Source organism: Bactrocera dorsalis, chromosome 4, assembly GCF_023373825.1.
Source record: "Bactrocera dorsalis isolate Fly_Bdor chromosome 4, ASM2337382v1, whole genome shotgun sequence".
Lineage (NCBI taxonomy): Eukaryota > Metazoa > Arthropoda > Insecta > Diptera > Tephritidae > Bactrocera > Bactrocera dorsalis.
Genome location: NC_064306.1, coordinates 27,763,830 through 27,789,263, shown reverse-complemented (window position 1 = coordinate 27,789,263; position 25,434 = coordinate 27,763,830). Strand labels below are relative to the sequence as shown.

At 33.1% G+C, this 25,434-nt stretch overlaps 1 protein-coding gene across 6 annotated transcripts in view; it reads right to left on the bottom strand.

Moving 5' to 3' along the window:
• Positions 1-25,434, bottom strand: part of LOC105224980 (uncharacterized) — a 99,034-nt gene that overhangs the window by 67,848 nt on the left and 5,752 nt on the right. For 2 of the 6 annotated variants that reach the window (XM_019989780.3, XM_019989781.3), the window contains exon 2: positions 10,180-10,592. In XM_019989780.3, the coding sequence (XP_019845339.2) occupies positions 10,180-10,305 (126 nt within the window). In that variant the 5' untranslated portion in view covers positions 10,306-10,592. Of the gene's footprint in view, positions 1-4,399; positions 4,756-8,628; positions 8,740-10,179; positions 10,606-25,434 lie in introns of those variants that run through there. The other 4 variants (XM_049456308.1, XM_049456306.1, XM_011203262.4 and 1 more) reach the window with 4 other exon arrangements.

Here is a 25,434-nt window from a genome sequence, read left to right as displayed (position 1 = left end):
CCGAAACATAAAACTCTAGCTCTAATCGAAGTGTTATCAATTGGCATATTTCACAAAGAATCTTGCCCAATGTGGATATAATAGTTATAATAATGTGATGATAGGTTTGGTGTAAGCTTTAGAGGAGATCAGTCCACTTAAATACTTTTGTAATTCCCTAGTAACCTATTAATTAGAGTTAATTCTTTAATAAACTTAAAATTAATAAAAATTTATTACTGTTAATTCCTTATACCTTATATACCATAAGGATATCAACCCAATGCTTGCAAAATCAAAATCAAGATTACATATTGCTATCGGTTCTTTAACAGTCATTCGCTAATTTGACACAAAAAAGTTATACAAGGATCCGATACACTAACCATCTTATCCAGATGCTACCTTAGAATACGGTCATGAGTAGACGACTAAACTAATCATAAAGGAGGTAACTCAGAGAACTACTTTCTGTACAAAGAAACTCTGATCTACTCTCTGCTTCACAAAAGGAAAGATTTTTTAATATTTTAGGAAGTATTTATGCAAAGGCGGAAAATCAATTTCAAAATTCATGCATATCTTGAATTATCGCTCGGTAATTAGTGAAGCGAAAATTTTCTCAAGCCACAAAAAGGCTGATTGGGTCCAATATATTGTGCATGTAGATACATATGCATGTGCATAAATATATACAACGTTGAAGTGTGTTCGTATGTCTGTTGCGCATTTTTCAAGCTCGTGTGCATGGGTGGACAAATAATGTGGGAACCTAAACTATTCATTTGTGATACGTCTAGGTGTCTGTATGTATGCAGACATATACATATGTACGTGCCATTTGGCGTTTTGACGATTTTCGCGCGGGAAACAGCTTGCGCGAAATCAACAATTCACTTGCTGTGTGCATAAATTTAATGCAAGCAAAAAAACACAACAAAAATAAATTACCAAAAACGGAAAAATGCTAAGTACAAAATTTTGAAAATAAAATGAAAATTGCGGCGAAAAAGTTTGCGAGCGTGGAAAAAAGTTATTATTTTTTAAATAAAAATTTAATACATATTTTAGAAAAAATAATTTTAAAAACCATAACAAAAAAGTTAAATAAAAAATTAAATAAAAATGCAATACAAAATAATTAAATAAGAAATAATTAAACAAATAAAAAAATAATTGAATAAAAATTATTTTTTATTATGTTTTTTTTTTTATTTTTAATTTTTCTTTAAACTATTTATTATTACTTTACTGCAAAAAAAAAATTTGTTTAATTATTTTTTATTCGAATTAATTTTTATAATTTTTTAATATAAAAAACTATAAAAATTATAATTTTTTATGTACAACAATTCACTTTTAATTTAATTCACAATTAAATAAAAAAAATTATTTTTTATTATATTATTGTATCAAATATTTTTTATAAATTTAATTAATTTTATTTAATTATTTTTTATAAATAATTTAAAAATAATAAAAAAAAATATTTAAATTTGTTGAAGAAATTAATGTTTTTCCCCCCTTCACAAATTTCGATTCTAAAGTGCAACTAACTAAACTCGTTTGCTATTTAATAATAAGAACAATAATAGCGCTATCGAGTCAATACTGCGGATATGCATAGAAATTAATTTGTTTATTTCGCCGCCGTGCGCTCGGGCGCCACTATTGTGTCAACTAATTGCTGCAATTGTTGCTTTGTTATTGCTGTTTTTGCCCCAAATTACATATTGTTAAAGTCGGCAATGTCAATGTCGCTGAAATTGCTGCCTATATGCTGATGATAATGACGATAATGGTGGCAGTTCGCAGTCGCCGCTTAAAAAGGTGTAATTTCACTTTTTATTTCACTGAACTTTTTTTTATAAGCACATTCTCGTAATACTTTTAGTTAGTTAAATGTCGTTTTTATGTTTCGTTGTTTTACGTTTATTGTTATGTTTTTGTTTTATACTTAGTTATATGTATTTTTTATTGCGTTGAGCGTAGGTTACAACGTTTGTAGTCTTTAACTTTTTAAATGTTTATTTGTGTCTTTCTTTTGTTTTTAATTTTTGCTCTTCAAACGGGTGCAAAGTTTTTAATTAATTTTTTTATAAGATTTAATGCGTGTGAAATTGTTTTTGGTTCTTGATTTGAATATATTGATGCTTATTAATTTTCGAGTCTGATTCCGTTTATTTTTATTTTTTTATTTTAAATTTTTTTTTTATATATTATATTAATATGTATTGAATTAGCATATTTCAGAAAGTTTTCATAAATTCTCTTTTCCATGTCACGCTATTTTTCATAGTTGATAAATAGATTTTTCATAATATGTAATAAGGTCGACAAATATAAAAAATCCGTCACTATTAAGAGTAAGATTTCTTTACAATAACCAAAGAAAATTTTATCAGTTCTTATTGGGTGCCTGGTACTTCAAGGGAGTTGTAAAGCTATCATCTTAATATTTTACGTAGAGTATTACCTCTAATAATGTTCTTAAAGCCAGTAAAAGTAAACGAAAAATTAACAATTTATGATTATTACACGCCTTAAAAACTCCTTATTGCTATGATAACCAAGCCAACTGCCATTTGCGCAAGACCTCATACCTAACGAACTCTTAAGATAATAACAAAATAAATACAATTATAATAACTCAATTAATGCAAGGCTAATTGGATATTTATATATGCAGAATTATCGCGTGATTGGTCGGTTTCATTTGATATTAGAACTGACTTTTGCAATCGAGATTAGAATACCTGAACAGGAAAACAACCTTGCAGGTTACAGGGTATAAATTAAGAAAACTAGTGCATTTAACGTCAAATACTCTAAAATATGGTCTATTAAAAGCTAATTGGTTAGGATTTATTGACAAAAATGTGGAAAACTTGTTAAACTAGCTTTATAGTAATATACCATATCAATAATTTGTGGCGAAGTTTGTAACACACAGAAGGAAGCATCGAAAACCGCATCAAGTATATCCGTCTACACATATGTGAGTTTTTGAGATATCGAGCTGAAATTTTGCACACGCCCTTCCTTGCCAAGAAGCTGCTCTGTTGTTGGAACCATTTACAAGTATAATGGATATTTATGCCACATAGCTGTCCTACAAATTGACAAATCAAACTAAAAACGTTGTATGCGAAACTTTTATATTTGACAAGCTATCTTAACGAAATTTGGCGTAAGTTATTATACAAAGCATCACTATAATCTCCGAAGAAATTGTTCAGTTTCGCCAGCTATTCTGCATAGCTTCCATACAAACTAAACGATCAAAATCAAATCGCTTTATGAGAAACATTTTTGATTTCACAAGGTAATTTCGCGAAGTTTGGCATAAATTATTACGTAAGGCATCATTACAATGGCCGAATAAATGGTTAAGATCAGAAAACTAAAGCATATAATTGCCATACAATTTGACCGTTTAGAATCAAGCTGTTTAATGGAAAACTATTTTATTTGACAAGGTAACTTAACGAAATTTTATATATATTATTATCCCAGACATCGCTACAATGTCCGAACAAATTGCTCAAATCGGAAAACGATAGCATACGAGTATAACTGACATACAAACTGATAGAACTCTTTTATTTGACAAGATATTTTCACGAAATATTATATATTCTCTAAACGCGAAATATTGTATTTTATTTTTCAAAGCATTGCTACAAACTGTCAACATACATATTATTCATATCGCACCACTATGACAAACAACTGCCATTCTTTTTAGTATGAAAAGTCTGATATTCCTTATTTTGGCACAATAATATAAAAAAATTAAAAAATAGAGATGAGAAGCCTTATTTTACTTGTGTGCTCATGCAAATTCATAACCTTAAATTGCTCAGAATTATCTCTTTAAATATAGATAGATCTTACTTGTCACTTTAATTATAATTATTATTATCATTTACTTATAATTATTTTGCAATTAATTGAAATTATTATTTATTCATTTTATTTTAATTCATATTAGTCGTTTTAAATTAAAATTCAGTGCTTGGTTCCCAGTTTTCAACGGCGGCATGAAATTAATTAGCACACAGCAAACACAACACACAATTAAAAAAATTTCCATCTAACAACCGTTACACACGCACAAAACTATAACACTGCATTGTCAATTGAACGGCAAATACAAAAAACTACTTGCAACTACTTGCAGACATTTGCACCGACACCAAGAACAGGCAACTTTTTGCTCACTTTCTACAAGCTTTATACGCACAACTAAACGAGAATGAAATCGAAACCGAAAACTAAAATGTTATCTAGCAGTTTGGTAACACCAAATCAAATAGACAAAGTCAAATATTTCTCCCGTTGTATGTGCTCAAGTGTGTGTACGCGTTGACAACTTGAACGCGCGTCGTTGTGTGACCAACTGATTCACAGTTCTTACATTTTACGCCATACACCACCCCAAAGCGATTATCCGCCCGCCAGCAACAACAAAAAAAGAACACCGTTCACACGAGTGGCTTCCGCTGTCCGTCGTTTGTTGACGATTTTCTCTTGCCGTCTGTGAATGAATACGGAATATTGCAGGCAAGCGTTTCGGGTGGCGATGTTGCGCGCGTCCGCGGCTATTTCGAAGCGCGTCGTAATGGAAAATGATTTGTGAAAAGCGTACACAAGTGCGATTTGGTTGCGACTTTGCGCGTTTTGCGCGCGCGTACCTCAACAATCTGCTACGATTTGTGCACCACAACAAGCTGAGCACGCCAGCAACACCCCAAAGTGTCTAGCCGAGCGCATGGCGCAGTGCAGCGTGCCAGTGCAACATAGTCGGGCGGCGCTGAGCGGCGGTGCCAAACAAAAAACTTTAGCAACAAACTTCAATTTTGCCAACAAAGTGTACAATTAGCAACAACTCCCAAGTGGCGCTAACGGTTTGTGGTGCTCGCGCGTTTTCACTCTCCCGCTCATGCGCTCTCAGCAAGCGCGTGCTTTGGTGAAAAAGCTTTGCATTTCCTTTGCCGTAAGCGTCCCACTAGCCCCTCCTTTGGCATTTTCTCAAAAGCTGTGCTCATTTTCTAACATGTGCTTGTATAAGTGTGTGCGTTCAGCTATTCACCTGTTATCAATCCATGTGGCGTGGTGGAGCTTTCGCCGTTATTGTTTTGCTTTGCCGTCTCTCAACAGTGTATGTAAATATGTGTTTATTTTGCTTTTAACTCTTTTTTAGCAATCATAGTAATTGTTTAGCGAGTTGTATATTATTTGTTGGTATTTATTATCATTAAGCTAAAAGCTTCTCTCCCTTGCTTCTTCAATAGGTGCGCGTTTTACACAACATTTTAGAATATTATTAGCGGAATATCTGCCGGCACCATGTACGAACCCACCAGCAATGAAATGGGGTTTGTTGCATAACAGTGGGCTTGTATGAGCAGTTTACAATTCAAATAATTAATACTTTTTATTTTTTTTATTTTTTTTCGAGTGCCAGTATGTTACAATGGGATTCTAGTGTGTTTTTATCGCCACTATAGATTTAATAGAATGAGAAAAATATGATTTCAACGAAAAGGAAAAGGCTTACGGTGATTCCGTTTTATCAAAAACACTGTCTTTTGCGTGGTACAAAGACTTTTAAGTCGGTTGAGAGTTCGTTGAAGACATGCCTCCTTCTGGATGATCTTCGCCCTCTTTAACTGATGAAAATATAAAAAGTAAAGTGTTAGAGAGATAGCAATTTTTATTCACAAAACAGCAACTATTGCGGCGATAAGAATAAAAGAATTGAGTGGTTGGAATCAGCAGAACTACGGATATAGTGTAATCCTAAACAAGCTCACCATTAATAAATCTGACTACATTCTCGCAAAGTTGGATTTCAATAGTTACTTCCAGGTGAAGATACCCTCTAGACGAGAATGGAGAAGGGGTATAATAGGAGAAGAAGATAACATCTCAGTCTATACCGACGGGTCCAAAATGGACTGCGAAGTAGGCACGGGGGTTTCTCCGATGATCTAGGCATATCGCTCTTTATATGTCTACCGAACTCGGCTAGCATCTTCCAAGCAAAAATACTACGCATAGAGAAAGCCTGCGAAGTTCTATTAGAAAACCACGAGAATATACATACATTAACGGATAGCCAGGCGGCGCTCTTGGCCTTACCTTCACCCATGACAAATTCCAGTATAGTTCACAACTGCAAGAAAGCACTAAGCTCAACAAAAGACAAACTCCAACTAGACTTGATCTGGGTTCCCGGCCGCAGGAACATTTTCGGTAACGAAAAAGCAGACGAGTTGGCAAAGGCAGGAGCTTTCCTCAACGAATCCGAGGCGGAGCTAATACCAAGCCCGCTAGGATCGATCAAAGGAGAGATCAATAGACAATTTCAACAAGTTGCAAATAACAGGTGGAAAAACATTACAAAATGCGTCATAACTAAACAATTATGGCCAACATATGACAGGAAAAGAACCAACGACTTATTAAATAGGTCAAGAAAAAGTATTTACAGAGTAACATGCGTCCAAAATGGGTATGCCCTACAACGACATCTGCCGTGGCTGCGGAGTAGCAGGGAACAAGGAAACACTTTCCACTTTCTCTGCGAATGCCCAACTCTAGCACAGATCCGGCACAAAACACTCGAAATTCACCAAGCACCAAACCTTGAATGGATTTCTACTAAAAGCATATCGGACATAAGTAGTTTCATCGAAAACCTCAAAAGAGAGAAGGTGAAACGTAATAGCAGATACAGGAGGTTCTACAAATAGTGTATCAAAATGGCACATCAAGTGCTAATTGAACAGATAACTTATTTCGACTTGAATATTGTGCATATCAAACTAGATATAGTAACTAAAAAAACTATACTGAAATTGCTAAGACTCTAAATATACTAAAAAACGCATAGTTTACATTGCTAATCAATATTTGGGACTGCGAAAGCTCTGTGCAAAGTGGATGTCACGGTAACTCACAAATAATCAAATATAATGAAAACGAATTTGAATTTTTCCTCGAATTGTTTACATATTCACTGAATTCTCCAAGTCTGGTCCACAGGCACTGAGATTCAGGAGCTCAAAATAAAATAAAATGAAAAATTCATATAGCCTGAGGCTTATTTTCTAACGAACCACAAAACATACAAGTATATTGAAAAATCACCATAATTGGTTTATTGCTCTGATGGCAACTGTGCTGAAAAATTCAATCGTATTTCGTTAAAAAATCGCGTTTGTCTGAAATTAACTTTTTCGCCTGCCTGTTACTTATGTATGTAATGAAACTACCATACATCGCGAAACAAACTAAGATTTTTTTCATCACTTATTTTTAAAGTTAAACATTTAGAAAAAAAAGATTGAAATAAAATACACCCATCTTTAGGCAATATATTGTTGCGAGAGCAAAAAAAGTAAGTTGCGGTTCAACATGTTGTAAACATTATTACATTCCTTAGTTTTGAAGTCCTTGAGTAACAGATTGGTCACGATGACTTAAAACCGATTTTTCGAAATCTACACGCAGGGAAAAAATTAAAAATATTTTTGATGTTGCCCGGTAATTTTTTAACAAGTTGCACATGTTACTTCACCGAAAATGTCTCGAAATGTATTGATATGTGTAATCATTATGTTAATAAAATATATTAATTTCTTTTCAAAGAAGAATTTACAACTGGAAAATTTAAAATAGCCCACTGTTGCTATAATATTTACCACAAAAAAATTTCAAAAAGTTAGCAAATAAGAATAAGTAAGTGTTAAGTAAACATTTTTACAAATTTGTGTCTTCTTCAAGCTAAAATTATATAATAAATAAAGTGTGGCAAAAACTACTAAATAAATATGATAATGGAATATTTGTTTTGCGAAATAAAAGTTAAAAGCTAGGACACAGAAACTTGACTAAACACCCTTTAGAGGTACCAACCATTTTCGAATTCCAAAAGCTGTGCATAGTATTATCAAATAAGCCTCAAATTTGGTCCAAACAATTTTGCTTGTAAAATTTCCTTAAATAATTCCATCAATTAAAAAAAAAATCGTGCGACTAAGATTTAGAAAAATGAAAATTTTTGTATATTTAAAATAAATTATTATTTTAGGCTCCACTGTAGCCAAACGCCTACAACTTCGATGAACAATAACCAGCGTTGAATAAAAATAAATAATTTTTGTTGTTTTTTATGACAATGTTAAGCTATTGTTACAGTAAAGTTGTTTTTGCTTTCGTGTCCATAAAAGTTATTTTTCACATCATCGCATAGCGAGTTCTAATATTTTTAGCATAAAATTTCGCGGATGATTTGATTTCCAAAGCACGCTCGTTAACTGTTTATGCCACCGCCTCATTTTACGCCGCGCATGTTTCAATTGTTGTTGCTAGAATTCTTTGGTAGCACTTCTTACCGCACATGGCAGCAACACTTGCTGCTAGTTATTGTTATTGTGCTCATGAGCGTACGAGTACGTAATAAGTTATAGAATAAATTTATTAATTTGTATTGATTTGTTTTTCTGCTTTATCCGGTTTTTAGAGTTATTCAATACTTATGTATGTATGTATGTACTTATATTTATTCTGTATTATGTATAGTTAGTATATACATACATATGTAAAGACACTTTGTATGCACTTAGCGTGTATTATTACTTTTCAAGTTCACTTCGCGTCGGTCCAAACTGAGCTAAGCTCTCAGCTTAGCCGAGCAAGATCGTACTGAGCTGGGTGAACTAAGCGATGGGCGTTTTTCATATTTGAATAACTACGTCTATGTCAGTATGTATGTATGTATGAAGGCTGCAAATTAGTTCAGAGAGACGCGCGGGCGCTGAATTGCAACAATGCGCCACAGCAATTAGCGCAAAATACACGTTGTTTGCCGATATTGACCGACCGTTAGCGACAGGTGATCTTACAATAATTAAAAAAGCTGTCGGTCAGTATTAATTCTCGTACATATTTTGATACAAAAATTCATTAAAATTTTGTGGCAAGTTATAGGTTTCTGCATATATTTTTAGAAAACGCATAGTTTGGAATTTAGTAAAATTAAATTGTAAAAAAAATCAAATAAAAAAAATTAAAAATTGAAAACCCCAAAAAAAGGAAATATATAAAAAAATATAAATAAAAAAATTTAAAACAAATTTTAAAGAGTTTATCATCTTGATATTTTTTTTGCATAGAAGGTTGAAAAAAATAATTTTTTTTTTGGAATTCATTAAAAATTTGTGTAAAAAAATATGAAGCAATAAAAATAAGTTTAAAAAAATTTCAGTTTCATTAAAAGAATATGAAGTGATAATAAAAATAGTTTTTAACTATTTGAAATAAAATAAATATAAATAACATTTTTTATAAAAAAAATAATTATATATGAAAAAATTAAAAAAAAAAATATAAAATATATACATATATTCAAAATATTTCAAAATATATGTATTTTACATTATAGTTTTTATTATTTTGGAAATTTCTTTTAAATAAAGGTTTAGAAAAATTAGTATTTGTTGAAATTCATTAAAATTTTTTGTAAAAAAAATATTAAGTACAAAAAAACTAAATAATTTACATAAAACTAACTTTTCAAAATTTTTTAAATTCAAAATATAATATATTAAAAAAATATGATATGTTTAAAAAAAAATACTTTTAACTCTTTGAAAAAAAAATTGTCAGTAAACATAAACAATACTTTTTTTATAAAAAAAATTTAATGTGAATAAATAAGAGAATAAAAAATATATAAGAAATAAAGAAAAATGATATAGAGTTTTTATGATTTTGAAAATGTTTTTCAATTGTGGTTTAAAGAAATTAATATTTTTTGTAAAAAAATATAAACTGCAAGAAAAAAACTAAATAATTTGCATAAAACAATCATAAAAAAATCAAATTCAATAAAAAAAAACATAAAATGATTTAAAAAATAAAAAAAAAAGTTTTCAAATTTGAAAACAAAGTGTCAGTAATAAAAAACAAAAATTTTTATAAAAAAAAATTATTATAAATTAAATAAATATTAAACAAGTAATTTAATTTATTTGTAGGTACATAAAACAAATATATATATATTTTTTTTCTTTTTATTGCTTAAAAAATCGTTTCTTTCAAGAAATATAAACAACAACAATCAACAATACATAAGCTTGTTAGTAAAATATTAAAATTGTATAAACAATTGAAAAAATCTCTACTCACCACTTCTTTATCAGCGTCGCTATCCCTTCTGGGTTTCTTCAACAATTGCTTGGTTGTTACATCTTCGTCTCCAAACTTTGTTGTTTTCAAAATGCTGTTGATTTTCGATTTATCGTTGCTGTTCATTGTGTTTCACTAACAACACAACACGAAATAATTTTGTTGCACTAATGATTTTCTTTTGCCGTATTTTTAATTCACTTTTATACACGATCATTGGTTTTGCTTCAAGCGCTGCATATTTTTAGGCACTTCATTACAAGATGTATAATTCACATACATACACAAATGATCTTTTGAAGCTTATCGATTTGGCGCTAAACTTTTGTGTTTTCACTGGCTTACAATGCACTTGTTTCTTTGTTGTTTCATTTCATACTGCTGGTTTATGAATGTTGTTGTTTTTGATGACGCTAAAGAGAATTAGTTTCCAAGAAGTTATTAAACGTTAGTTGAAGTGGAAATAAACGGAAATACTTGTCGTTTGTTAAGATAGATTTACATTGTGTGAGTAATCTAATATACAAAACAAAATAAATTAATAAAAAATACAAGGTGAGTCTAGAGTTATAAACATCTAAATCAGTAGAGTAAGTGGAATGGAAATTTAGTTCTGTTTAGCCATCAATATGTTTCTTTTAGCTTTTGCTAAGTCAACTTGACAACAGCAAACCCACAATTCAAGAACTTTTTACTAAACAAATTTCATTACATTATCTTGAAGCACCAGTACGAGTAAAGCCGATAATTCCCACTCCAATTAAGAAACGAAGAAAAGCAATCTGATTTCCGAGAAAACTTGTTATTAATTTTCATATTTCCTTATCCGTTTTAACTTTTCTCCCCCCTGAGTGGGGAAAATTATTTAGAGAACCGCTATGCTTTCGAAATGCAAACATATTTATATTAATGTCCGCTAAAAATTATTATATTAATATAGCATGAAATTCTGTATCGTGCGTTCTGATCAACTCAATATATCAATAAATAAAACACTAGACTACTGAACCGATTTAGAAAACACTGTGACACACTGTGTCCAGTTAGATCTAACTTAAAAGATTGAATAGTTTATATCTCAATTATATTAAATGTAAAACTATTCATAAGAAAAACATATGCATACATCTCTAAACATAAGCAATCATTTTCAAATTTAAACCTCCAGTACAATCCATTTGACTCTTAGATTGGCAATAACAGTTTCGCCTTTATTCATAACTAATAATTTCACTGTATTCAATAATTTAATATAATAGTATTTAATATATATATATGGGCCATTCCATCAATTGGCGACATGGTTTTGTACCCGTGGTTCTCCGATTTTGACGAAACTTTAGAATATCATAATATAGACTAAAATAAGAATATCTGTAAACTTTTTAGTGGCCAAACTTGCTTCATTGTTTTTTGGCGCGCACTTCAAATTGAGATCAAACAAAAATAACTTTTTCTTTTATTTTTTAACGACCTCAAAATTTAGTGAAAAAAATTTTGAAGTTATCCATTTTTATGTAAAAAAAACATCATCTTTCTGAAAAAAATATTTTCAAAATCTAAAAAAAAATTCAAATTCCAAAAAAACCATGTTTTTCCAAAAATCCCGCTTTTTGTGCCTTCCCCCACTTTTTTTTCAAAATTGACATTATTTTTCGATTCCTCGTTAAATTTTACATAAGAATCAGTGTTCAAAAATATGGGACTCTGATCCCATGAACAGCAAAAAAAATTCAAATTTGACGATCAAAATCCATAAAAAGAACATTATTTTCCAAAAAATCCGGTTTTTTGTGCTTTTCCACCAACTTTTTTTCAAAATTGACTTTTTATATATATATATCAAAGCCATAACAAGGCGACGGAGAGTCTATTAGTTAAATTATATAGTTTGAACTAAAGTATCACGGTCAAAAAAACTTTTCAAACTGTTCTTTAAACCAAAACATTTTAAGGTTACCATTAATTGAAAACGTCAGGGTTGAACAATGTACTACTGTTGGCAAAATATAGTTAGACTTTTTAATTTAAATTTCGCGCGAAAATCCATTAGTAGAAGTAATTTTTTTTCTATATTGGTATAACGGTCAGTGACATCTGCATACGCTTGTCTATCTGAAGTACCTAAAGTGCATTCGGCGATGTTTACGATGAGTGAAATTATTCGATGAAGAAGTTCCATTAATTTTAGTGTGCAGAACAAAATTTCTTATGCCGAAACGTTCAGAATGTTAGAAGAGTCTTTCGGCGATAATTATTTGTCGCAAGCAAGTGTTTTTGATTGGTAAAAATTCTTCCAAGAGCTTGAGAATCGACAATTAACAATCAGAGATCTTACTGGCATCGTTGGAATATCGGAATGATCGCTGAAAACTATTTCGAATCGATCATTTGGGCCTAAGAAAAGTGAAAGTACAATTGGTTCCAAAAGCACTCAAATTTTTGGAAAAACAGCGTCGCGTTAACGTCCGCGAAACAATGCTTTCCGACAACTAGGATGTCATGAAATGTAAATATTACTGGCGATGAGTCTTGGATCTATGCTTACGACCCAGAAACAGACGATCAATCGGCCGAAATCGTGGCAAGAGAGAGGAGAAGCCGAAAAAACCTCGTCAAAGCACGTCGAAAATTAAGTTTATGTTGACAGCTTTCTTCGATTATGGAAGTGTAGTGCACTCCGAATTTTGAACGGCCAAACTGTTAACAAGGAATACTATTCGTGTGGTTGCGTCGCTCGCACGAAGCTGTTCGTAAAAAGAGGCCGACAACTCTTGGTTTATCACCACGATAACGAATGAGTTTTTCGAAAAATTTTGAACCACTATCGTGCCGCAACCACCACACTCGTCTGATTTAGCTCAGTGTGACTTCTGGCTATTCAGCAAACTCAAACGACCGCTCCGGGGAAACCTTTTGAGTCAATTGAAGCCATTAAACGTGAATCGCTACGAACATTGAATTTTATTTCAAGAAAAGACTTCAACAAGTGTTTCAAGGATTGGAAGAAGGTTGAACAAGTTTATTGGGGCCAAAGGGATTATTTTGAGGGGGACGACATAGATTTTGAATAATAAATTATGTCTTACTTTTTTTGCTTATATTAGATTATAAAAAACCGCGTCAAACTTAAAGTTCAAAACCAATTTCTTTAATGTTTACGACTGATCTATATAACCGTTTTAAATACCGAATACTTTAAGCCCAAAAAAATGATTGCCACTTATTTCCAATTTTCATGCCAAATAAGTTCAAAAAAGCTAAAATTCAAACTTTTTATAAGGGTTGCCAACGAAGCTTTTAATGTTATCAACAGTTTTTGCATTGGGTTTTTTATGACATGAACCATTCATATAACTGTTGGTCAAGGGTATTATTAAAAAAAACAATTACCCTTTTATGTCTTTTTAACTTATGAATATCTCGTATACTTATTCTACTGATCGATTCATTTGAAGAAATTTTTTCCTTTGGGTTTATGATCTCTTAAAAATCAGTCCATAAATTACCTCCAACAATTTTGAGATGAGAGTTCTCTCAGTTGTTTATAGGCGATTTATATGTAGTGTTGAGGTGATTTTAACAGTTGTTAAAATGTTAATGTAGTTTCTCAGGCAAAGTTTTTAGTTCCTCAAAGATGATTTGAAATTCCATGAATCACTGTTGTAAACATTCTCTGGATATTTTTACAATACTACTAAATACATACCTACATAATCGCGTACAACTGTTGATGAGTATGCAAATTTCTATAGACTAATTGAGTGTCTAAAACACGTTTTGTACAATGACTTAATAATGTACCGTTATTTTTTTTTTATACATTTAAACAAACGCCTAGCGCCAATCGTGCCACAGACGACCTAAGCAGTTATGTGGGTATGTAGGTGAGTATTCGCTACAAATTACCTTCAACTAAATTTATTTTGCCAACTCATTGATGCGCACAAATTGACGTAACTGTGTGTATTTTGCACGCTGTCAAGCAACAACAATAAGCACTAAAGCAAAACAACAACTTTTAAGTTTCAGTTTTAAAAATCAACAATGCGGAATGCCATAAGACACTCCCACCTGCCAACTTAAAAAGTACACGCAGAGCCATCAACTAAATACGCATGCGCGGATGCGCAAAAATGAAGCGCAAACAATCATATACGAGTAGTTAGGTATGTCAGTACTTTTACTTAAGAGTGTTTGTGCGTACGCGTGTTATGCGTGGAAAAGAGTTTTTAGTAGTCAGTCGGTTGTTAGTGGCGTCGCGACATCAGCATTGACCCATTAATCTCAAGCATTTGTAGAAACATTTATTTGCCTAAGTAAGTGTGTGTGTGTGGCTATGTTTGCATTGCGTGCGCACACGCATTTGGTCAAGACGACAAAAAACAATAGCCATAAAAATGCAAACAACAAGCGCGTTCAACATAAGTGGCTTTGGAAAGCGCACAAAGCGTTTGTAAAACACATAAAGATTTTCTAAGCCGCGACTGGCCATCGATTGGTTTTGTTAAAAATAAAAATGAAAGAAAAAAACGTAGACTTCGGCTGTACCGGAGCTATAATACACTTCACAGGTGTGATTTCTTATATCGTAAAGGGTATAAAATGATCTTTAACTTGACGTAAGCGGCTATCTTTCCTCTCTTAACACTCTCCCCCCCTAAATCCACAGCGACCATATTTACAAACTGGACGAACTGGAGTAGAGACTTGACCTTAATATTGCAATGGATGGCATTAAGATTTCGACTGTCAATAAGCATACGATTTTAAGTGTGATTTTCGACAGACTATGTTCCTTCACTCCTCACGCAACTGCGATTATTACCAAAGTACAGAATCGCAAGGAAATCCTCAAGTCGCTAGCCGGCTGCACATGAGGAAAGGATAAAGAAACGTTGTTGGTAACTTACAAGGCAATCGGGCGGCTGGTCGTTAGCTCCGCCGTACCAATATGGTCGACTGGATGTAGTGAAACGCAGACGAGGACACTACAGAAATGTCAGAAGACTGAATTCCGAACTATGACAGGATGCCTATTGATCTCCCATCGAACACCTGCACAGTGAGGGCCGTATGCTTCCAGTTAAGAAGCATAATTAACTACTTTCCAAGAAGTTTCTGCAGGGATTATCCCTGCAATTACCCGTTTGGAGCGGAACCGCTCCCTAGGAACATTAAGAAGTCCTTGCTCAACTACGTTGACGACATAAAGCAATACACCGACCAGACTTCGGACGCAACAAACTTCAGACATGCACTGACCGTCATTCACAGTGGATCCTTTCCGACTCTTTCTCAGTGAATGGCGTACTTGGAGTCAAACGACCATCCATTGCAAACGAAGCGCTCGAGTTGCCGCGAGAATCGAGAGTGACCCAGCTTCGTTCTGGATACTCTTAAACTCTTATTTATCCAGAATAGACCCTGACATATCAAACATACATATGTCCAGCGTGCAATGAGTCCCCGCATGACAGAGGTGGCTTTGCATGCCCTGCTAACCCACAGCCTTCACCTTTTGATCCGGCCCGTCGAAACAGTACATTTCCTGGGCCTACCGTTGGATGACGTCGATGACAACTTATCTAATCTTTGCTATCCGTTACAACAACATCATCTTTATCTTGGTTTCTTGGCAGCTATATGTAATAGTGGTCCAAACTGAACAATATGTTCGGAGAGTGTAGCGCTATCTCGAACAATAATCCAAGCCAAATTTCATGAAGAAATCTTATCAAATAAAACAGTTTTCCAAACAAGAGTTTCATTTGGATCGGTCAGTCAGAATGACAGTTATATCCAATAATGGTCCGACAAATGAGCAGCTTCTTGGGAAGAAAAGCCGATGTGGCACCTTTCAGCTCAATATCTCATTGAGCTAGAGACAGGTGTACAAGGCTAAATTGAGTCAAAAAACCACGCTGATCTTATATATATACATTTTATAGTGTCTCCACGATTCCTTCGGGGCATTACACATTTGGTGCAAACTTAAGATACCCTATTCAGGGTATAAAAAATAAAATAAATTAAAATACCGAAAATTAACAAAAAAATAAATAAAAAATTAAAAATCGCGTTAAAGAACCGAAAATTAAATTTGAGCGCAAACAAAACCCAAAATTAAAGACAAAAAAGAAACCACAACGGCAGCAAAACAATCACTGAAAATGTCAACAAGCACGCTACAAAAAAGGCGTCGTCACTTGTCGCCAAAGCTTTGCTTTATTCAGCGCAGTGGTTTGACTTGTCGCTGTACTTGAATGTGTGCGACAGAGTTTGTTTTATCTGATGTTTGATTTTCCCTTAAAGGCTAAGTCCAAATAACCAGCTTTGAACTCAATCAAAGCTTCAGATTCTTGAAATTGCTGCAGCGGCCCACACACGCCTGCTGGTAGCCACCAAACCTGACAGCACGTCGGCCGACTGCCTTGCTCATTGCCTTAAGGGGTCGGCAATTTAGCTGTTTGCACTGTTCGGCTTGCGTTGAGTGACGAAAAGTATTGTGGTTAGATTCGTAATTCTATCTATAATTGGATCAATGGCTGCCAAAATAAAAAAAGAGACAAAAGTCGGGAAAGGTAAGTTTTGGGGAAACCCTAAATACTAGAAAAATTTAAGAAATATCTTTTTAAATGTCAAAATCGCGTTTTAGGGAATAATGTGTACTAAATACGATGCGGTTGTTTGATTTATTGTTTTAGACATAGATATTAGCAACCTGTTATGTTACGATAATGAAAAATTATTGGCCGATGTCATTAAGAGCTCACCTTATACAGTTCCTTTTTGCACAGTATAACCAACACGGCAGTATACATATAAATTAGGGCGATCCGATAAGTACTTTCATCACGATTTACAAGAAGTTACAAGATCACGTCATGGAAATATCTGTGGCTCGATGGGGTAGAGTTAACTACTAAAGAGGGTAAAAAAGGCCAGCGATGCTCCATATGCTTGTAAGAAGATGCGGGTTCAACGTAAGGCCTGTCACTTACTTTACGGTGCTTTGGTGTGGTGGACCGCTGTCAGTAAAATCTCATACTGGAAACCGTTGAAGCGAATACAGCGGCTCGCTGTCCTCTGCAGCGAGGTCAGCTGTAAGATAGAAGGCACCTGGTGAATTTTCCACAGAAAACTTTGAATACAGCTTGACAGGCGCAGGTGGACGAGACCCATCAACGGTACTTTCAACATCTAAACGGAAGGATCAAACATTGCTGATGGAATGGTCGCCGAGATCTATTGCATGGAGCTAGATTTCTAGCAACCCTTTACGCTGCCGAAATACTATTACTAATAAGTATCTTCCAGACAGAAGACTTTACGTTCAAGAAAACTGCTGCTGAGATAGCTAATATTGCAGGAAATGACGTAAAAAATATATACATCGATAGCCAAGCGGCAATTAAAGCAATAGTCTCACAACGCATTGAACCAGCCTTAGAAGTAGGAAGTGAGTAGATATTGTGAATAAGCGACTGCATATATATTGTGTTCCAGGCCACAATGGCGTTCCCGGAAAGAAATAGCTTATTAGATTGCCAAAAGTGCCATCTGCTTGACTACCAAGCCAATTCAGGAAATACTCAAGTCTCTAGAAATAATACACAATGAAATTTCCGAAAGGACTGACAGACGGATCAGTGTGTGATGGAATATCTAAAGACTATGAATCTTCAGCTCATATTATTAATGGCGCCTGTAGGCCAGTCAGTGGAATCTAACCTAACACGCCTTTTAAACCACAATAAAACAAAACAAAAAAAAACTTTTTTGGGAAGCCGCCATTTTGTCAAACATCAAAATTTTTGCCAGTCCTGCGATTTTTGCCCGTATTATTTTATAGTAGCAAAAATTTTTTTTGGGGTTTTTTGGATCTGAGATAATTTTAAGCAGAAAAAACCTTCTCACCGACAGACGCCTTTTTTCGGCACACGAAAAAAAGTCTTTAATAATAGTCAAATTTGAAGATACCTATATTAAGTAGTAGCTATGAAAACAGTAAACAGTTTTTTAAATAAATTTTGGTAAACTTTATTTTTAACAAAAGAAGACACATCCTAATGTTACCAATATAAAGCCATTGATATTGGATTGTAAATAAAGAAGCTCATAGGAAATGGTAGCAAAAACTGAAGTACATAAATAACACTAAAAAATATAAATAATAATCAATAACGAGAAATACAAGAGAATACAGAAGAATAGATATTATGCCATGCATAAAAAACAACCTTAATGACATAAAGAATAATGGAGAGCTTTGCGGACCATTTATAGATTCACACAAAAATATTTTTTTTTTCATAATTATTTTTGTATTAACAGTTGTTCGGTAACCACACATACACAACCGTGACCAAAGCCATATAAAGAGTAGTCTATATGCATACAAATATACACTCTATATAAAATACTACGAGTATGTATGTATGTATAAGAAAAATGTGAAACACGAATGAATACAGATATTCATGCATGTGTTTCGTTTGCCTATTTACATAAATACCCAATTGATTTCCATCGATTCTTCACACTTATTGTCAGACACAAATCAAAGTTATTTCTTTTATTTCCTGCGATTTTTTATTTTTTTGATTTTTGAATTTTTGTATATTGCTTTTTTCATCATTTTTATAATTTCTGGAATTCATATTTGTTTAATTTTTATTTTATTTCATTTTTTTGTTATTTATGTTGCCTTTTTTGTTAATGGGTTTTTGAACTCTGCGCTATTCAGACTAATCGATGTTTGCTGAAGTGAGGAAAAAATTCCAAATGACAAGAAAATATCAGCCTCATGTCTGATTTGTATTTGTATGTATTTACATATGTACATACGTGCGTATGGTATGTTGTAAATATTTTTTCTTTCTTTTGCAAATTGTGGATTTACTCATAACAACCATAAATTTTATGACGAAGTCTGATGGCATTAATTTCATTATTTTTTATCAAAATAAATATATACAAAAACAAACAATAATACCCTTCACAAATAGAGGAAATGTTTCCATATAAAGATTTGATTTTGATCAGTTGGTATGGCAGTAGATATTGTGGTATTGTTTAAAGCAACGCTATAATCTCCGAATAAATGTTTGAGATCGAATCACTATAGCATATACTTATATACTGGTCCATTTTCTAAAATTTCTTTGGAGATTTTTAAGAATAATTAATGCCAGATATCTTGTCAAATAAAGTAAATAAAAAAGCTTTCCATATAACGATTTGATTATAATGGGTTCATTTGTTTGGCAGCTATAACCTAAAGAGGTTCGATATTGGCGGTAATATTTCCAAAACTAGTTCGCTTAAATGCATACAGATGTACATGGCTAAAATCAACTCAATTCGTCAGCAGATCTTTCACTATATATTCAACCATGTATATTTCATGGGGTCTCCGACGGGTGTAACAAACTTAATACATCCTGTTCAGGGTATAAAAATGAACAAACGAAAAATGGTAAATGTAAAGCTTTTATGTTTCTAGAAATATCTCTTAAACAAAATTATTATTATTTTGTTAATTAAAACATTTCAAACTTTTGAGTTCTCTCAGGACTTATATACATCCATATGCACTAAGTACATCACATACCGATAGAAAATACATGATTTTGACACCTCCTGGCGGCCATGTTTGTGTAAAATTTTGTTCAGTAAAGTTTGCTTTTCGTCAGATCAAGTTTCAATATGGTACAACGCTTCAAAAATCTACAAATTCACATTCATCGAAAATCATCTTCTCAATGGTGCCCATTTGTGGTTTAATTATACCCCCGATATGGTATTAGAGGGCTTTATGGGAGCCGGTTTAAAAATTGTAGGATTGGTAAACAATTTTAATGAAATCACATATCACGTAACCCGACCGATCGACTACGACTAACTTTGGTATTATTCGCACATACTTTTGTCACAAATGAGAGAAATCGGACTGAAACCACGCCTACTTCTTGTATATTATTCTACTTGATAAAACTGTGCCATAATAATTCCTTTAAGGTATGCGGCCTTTTAACCAAAAATGCCCAAATCCAACTAAAACTTTTCAAACCCCCAGTTGACTTTTGACCGAAAATCTCGGTCAATGTATTGGATATACAATTGAAATGTAGAGAGAATTCTCTCCTGATAATAATAACTGTGTGTATCAAAAATGGGTTGAATCGGGTCAATACTTCCCTGAACCCCCATATACCTAATATAAAAGTTTTACGAACTTCCGGGTGGCTTTATGCTGGATATATCAGCCAATATTTGAGATATCTTAATGAAAATTAAAAAGCTTGTTTTACTCATAACAGGATTCCGAATGTCTGGTTAACGTTTTACATCTTAAGGCATTTTCCTGACTTTGATTCTTGGCAGTTGCAAGAGTATAAAATGTTCGGTTTCACCCGAATTTATCCTTTGACTGAAGACTGAGCTGTTATATGTTGATGGGTAACTTAAGATGGTATTCTAGCCTAGAAACTTAAAAAATCCAAATCTCAAATTATTTTCAAAGTTATAGCCATTTTAGTGACATGGCAACTAGACCGGTTGAGCGAGTATCGTATAACGTAAAACTTTAAAAGCGTTTTTCTCAAAACTCCTTATAATATTTTTTTTATTAATTGTTGAAAAAAGCTCAAAACTCGAGCCTCTAGACTAGAATACCCCCTTAAACTGTCCACCATTGATAAATAGTAATTCAAAATAATATATATTTAAATAAAAAGTAATATTTAAAATAATAAAAATTTGTTGAAATTGGCATTCCACAATCACATTCCAGCACAAACAGTACATTCAATTGCAAGTATATTTGGCTTTAGTTATTTCATTATTAAGCTCATTAGCCTAATGAATTATTAATGCACTGGGAGGTGTTTGAACTGCCTGTGTAGCCCAAACACGCTTACTTTTGTTTTATTTCGATCTTTTTAGTGGAATTATTTTCATTCATGAACAAGTGAGTAATGCGAGTATGCTTGTTAGCAACAAGGCGGTGAGCGCTTTTAGATAACGATAAGTCAATCAGACACGACAAAAAGTTTCAAGTAAGCATGTAGATATGTATATTAATAGATATACATATATACCCAGATTTACGCTCATTCATTCGGCATACTAATTTACGATTTGTAATGTAATACGAGCTAATAAACAAGTCCATTGATGCTTTATTGAACCAACTACGGTACGCGTGCGCATTAAAACGCATTAAAACAACCGCATTAAAATCAAGGTCATTACATGAATACCCGCATAAACATATGTATGTATGTATATGTGGCATGCGCATATACAGACAAACAAGTAGTCAACTTTAGTCACAAAACATCAACAGTGGAAATGACAATCACGTCTGTCTCACCAACAATCCACAACCGGCATTGGCACTGGCACCACCGTCAGCGGTTGGCCGTCAATCGAGTCAATCGGCGCTTGCATACACTTACATATGCACATGTATGTACAGGTGTATGTATGTAAATAGGTATTCCAAATGCATATGGAAATGGAAGTCGCCTATGCGTCCCATAAATGGCATTGATATTGACAGTTGGGAGCGACCGTCGCGCACGCCGCGCCACGTATGGAATAAATCAGCGAACAGCTGTGGCAGCCCTATTGTTATTTAATCATGACGGAATATATACATACTCTAAATATATGTATATAATATTTGTGAGCTATTTGCGTGCAAGTGGGCGTTTTCTAAGGAAAAGTGCGTTGAGTCGGCCTTAGAAGGCATTTTGTGTGCGCGTATATATGTATGACTGTCCATATATGAGTACTGTGAGTCTAAAAATACTTTTCGAAAATTTACGAATTATTTAGATTTATTTTGTTTTTGTAAATATTATAGCACGCAAAAATAGCTTGTCGATCATAGGAGCGAACGAGTTTCAACAGAGAGTCTGTTGAAAACAAAAAATTATTTAGATTTTTCTAATTTATTATAGAGCTCAGCATAAGAAGGACAAACTCTTCTCCTTCTTTCCATAAATTAGTGATTCTGATGGTGTACCTATAAAATTGATTGGGAAAGCTACCTGCGTTATTCCCTGCCATCACCAGTGGTCTTTTAAATTTGGGTTATTTCCACTCACCATCCAATAATTAGAAGTTTGAAATGATTCATCGATTTATATAGGATTAGATCGGCAACAGAATCACCAAGTAAAGCCTGGAGCTGGATGTAGTGAAAGTTGGCAGGCTCGATTCCTTTTTCTTCACCTTCAATACCGATACAATATATAAAAGTAATAAAATTCTGCTAAACTTGTTCCCAATGTGTAAGCATCGCATATGTGCCACTTATCAAAGAAATGCCACAATATTAGTTTTTTTGGGTACAGTGGTGCACTGGTTTAACTTTAATTATGGTTCCGTACATATTATTGACCGTAAAATGCAATCATATACGAGTATAAGATATTTGTAAGTAGACAAGAATTCCCAGATCTATCTTAAAGAATGTGTGATGGCTGTGGCTATGCCCGGGTTTTTTAAACTGAAATAGGCTGGCAAAATACAGTAAGCCTCAACACAAAAAACCCTTACAAACCTATATCCGAAACTAGTATTTGCCGTATCAACTTCATATTTTCGGAGAATATTTTCAAATACATATGTGTACACATTCAATAAAATAAGCAAAAAAATACAATATATATTCTGAAATTCCCAAATGGATATACATAATTCCTTAAGGATTACTGAGGTTTACGGGTTAAAAAAAAACGATTTTTTTGTGGTCTTACTAAATTCTATAACACCTCTTAAATACTTTACTAAATTTTCAAGTTAATCCGAGTAATAGTTACGGAGATATAGCCTTGAGAACGTGTACGCTCGAGGCTAGCTGGGCTTAAGTGCGGCAGCTTTAAACGTATTTTTCTCTAAACTGTGTTTTTGAAGTCGGTGGGCAAGATTTCTGGAGAACTACTCAACCGATTTTTGAGATACAATTCTTAAAGACTTGGACGAAGGATTTTTTTTCGATAACAGCTATTTGTAACACTTTTTTTGTAAAAAATATCTGCTAAAAATCTAAATTTCAGTTTTTTTCCTTCGTTAAAGTTCTAAGTTATGGTTTTAACTAAAAAACACATATTTTTTCACTTTGGATGATAATTTAAGGTGTTATCCTTTCATATCTCTTTCCCGAGGGGTCACCGGAAATGGCGTCAATGGCCGAGTTTAAAATATGCTTCTACAAAAATTTCGGAATTTCTTTGTTAATAGTGTATGATTGTCACAATAAAAATTCTAATAAAATACTTCATTTTTTTTTTATATGAGAAGGATTTTTTTGAAAAAGGCTGCTTTTTACCTGAGGAATCCCATGTAACCCCTTAAATAGGCTGACAAAATACAGTAAGCTTCAAAACTTTGCAAATAAACCCATATTTGAAACTATTTGCCAGTTCATCTTCAAATTTTTAGAGAATTTGTTAAAATATGTGTATGTACTATGTACATTCATTTATGTGAATACATACATATAAGCAAAGAATGTATTTTTTGAAATTCATAGACCTCAGTTTTTCATATACAAAATTCGAAAACAAGATATTCGTTTCTTTAAATCACTTTCTTTTTATCTATAATATAAAAACGATATTGAGCTACAGATGCGGTATAAAGTGAATCGGAAGTTCGAAGATATTTTTGTTATATACTATATATGTGAAGCTTTGAATCGATTTTAGCCATTTTTGACAAAAAAAAATAAAATTTAGAGTTTGATAATTTTTGAGCTTAAATACGTAGAGGACACTATTTGTGCAAAGTTTTACTCGAATAACTTTATTGATGATGGATTTGTACACTGTAAAGTGAAAGAATTCGATGGAACTTCGAAGTTTGTTATATGGGAAGTAGATAATAAAATATATGTAAATAATAGGATAACCTAACACACTAAATTTGGTTGAAATTGATCAAATAGTTCCCGAGATATCGAATTTCATCTAATTTTTACACCGGCTCCAACAAATCCCTTACTTGGCATCCTGGTTTTGAAATTTAATGCGAAGGACTTATTTATTCAGTGAGTTATCGCACTTTGGTAGTTTTCAACATAGGTGAGTATTGAGCGTGGTTATTTTTTGATAACTCATTTTCACAGCGGGTGCAGAAAAGACTTTAAATCAGCAAGTTCGGTTGAGTAGAGTGGTTTGGACAATATCTACATTTAACCATTTAAAATGCGAGTTCGCGGCCATTTTACAGGTGCCTCTTGCTTCTGCGATCCCCTATACTGAAACACAGTGCTATATCTTAAAAATATTATTTCCCTAATTCAATATTCTTATTGTGCCACCCTTTATATCTAAAAATGTTAGAAAAGTTGATGCATAGCAATTATAATATCTTCAATTGAAATTTTTCAATCACTAACAGCATCGAAATGTAAGTTTATATGGTATGTACCTGTTACAAATCAACTGGAGCAAAGTTCCAGGTAAGCGATCGCATTGGTGTTATTATTGCTATTAAAAAGTAATTACAACAACAAAACTAGTTAAAACTAAAGTTGTTTTGACATTTCAGGTTCAGTTAGAAAATTATTTACAAATGAATCGTCGCAATTACATAAGCACCCACGCACACAACCATGCACCTGTGACTGTTTTTACTGAGACAGCTATAGAAACAAGTGGTTTTTCAATACCATATATAAATATAGTCATAATAGTCCATCTAAATCTGCAACCAACAGTATTCTAACGTATATCAGAATGAGAAACAAATAGAACGATTTTAGAAAATTAGTGTGAAAGTTTAAAGATAGAGGGGGAAGTGGTCGTCATGACTTATCTCCAATATATAATTTTCTTTGAGCACATATTAAAAGGAAAGTTTTTAAAAACGGTACAATATCTTTTCTTGAAATGTATATTATGACAATACATGGTCATTCCATCAATAATTCACATTAAAATTTTAATTTTGTGTCGAAATATAAAAATACCTACCCCATAATTTGCCTCAGAGAGCACTAGAAAAATACCCAAAGTTTAATTAAATCCTGGAAAAAAGTTGTTAAAAATGTACCTTCAGCTCTATATCAAAAATTTCAGACCTTTTGGTTTTCAGCACTTATTCAGCTTTGGAAGCGGATAGCCGGATAAATTGCTGAAAGCCTAGGCGCTTGGTGACCTATATATAAGTTTCAAGTCAAAACAATATATGCTCTGGGATCGTGACGCTTTGGAGGCACCTTTTAGAATTGCCTCC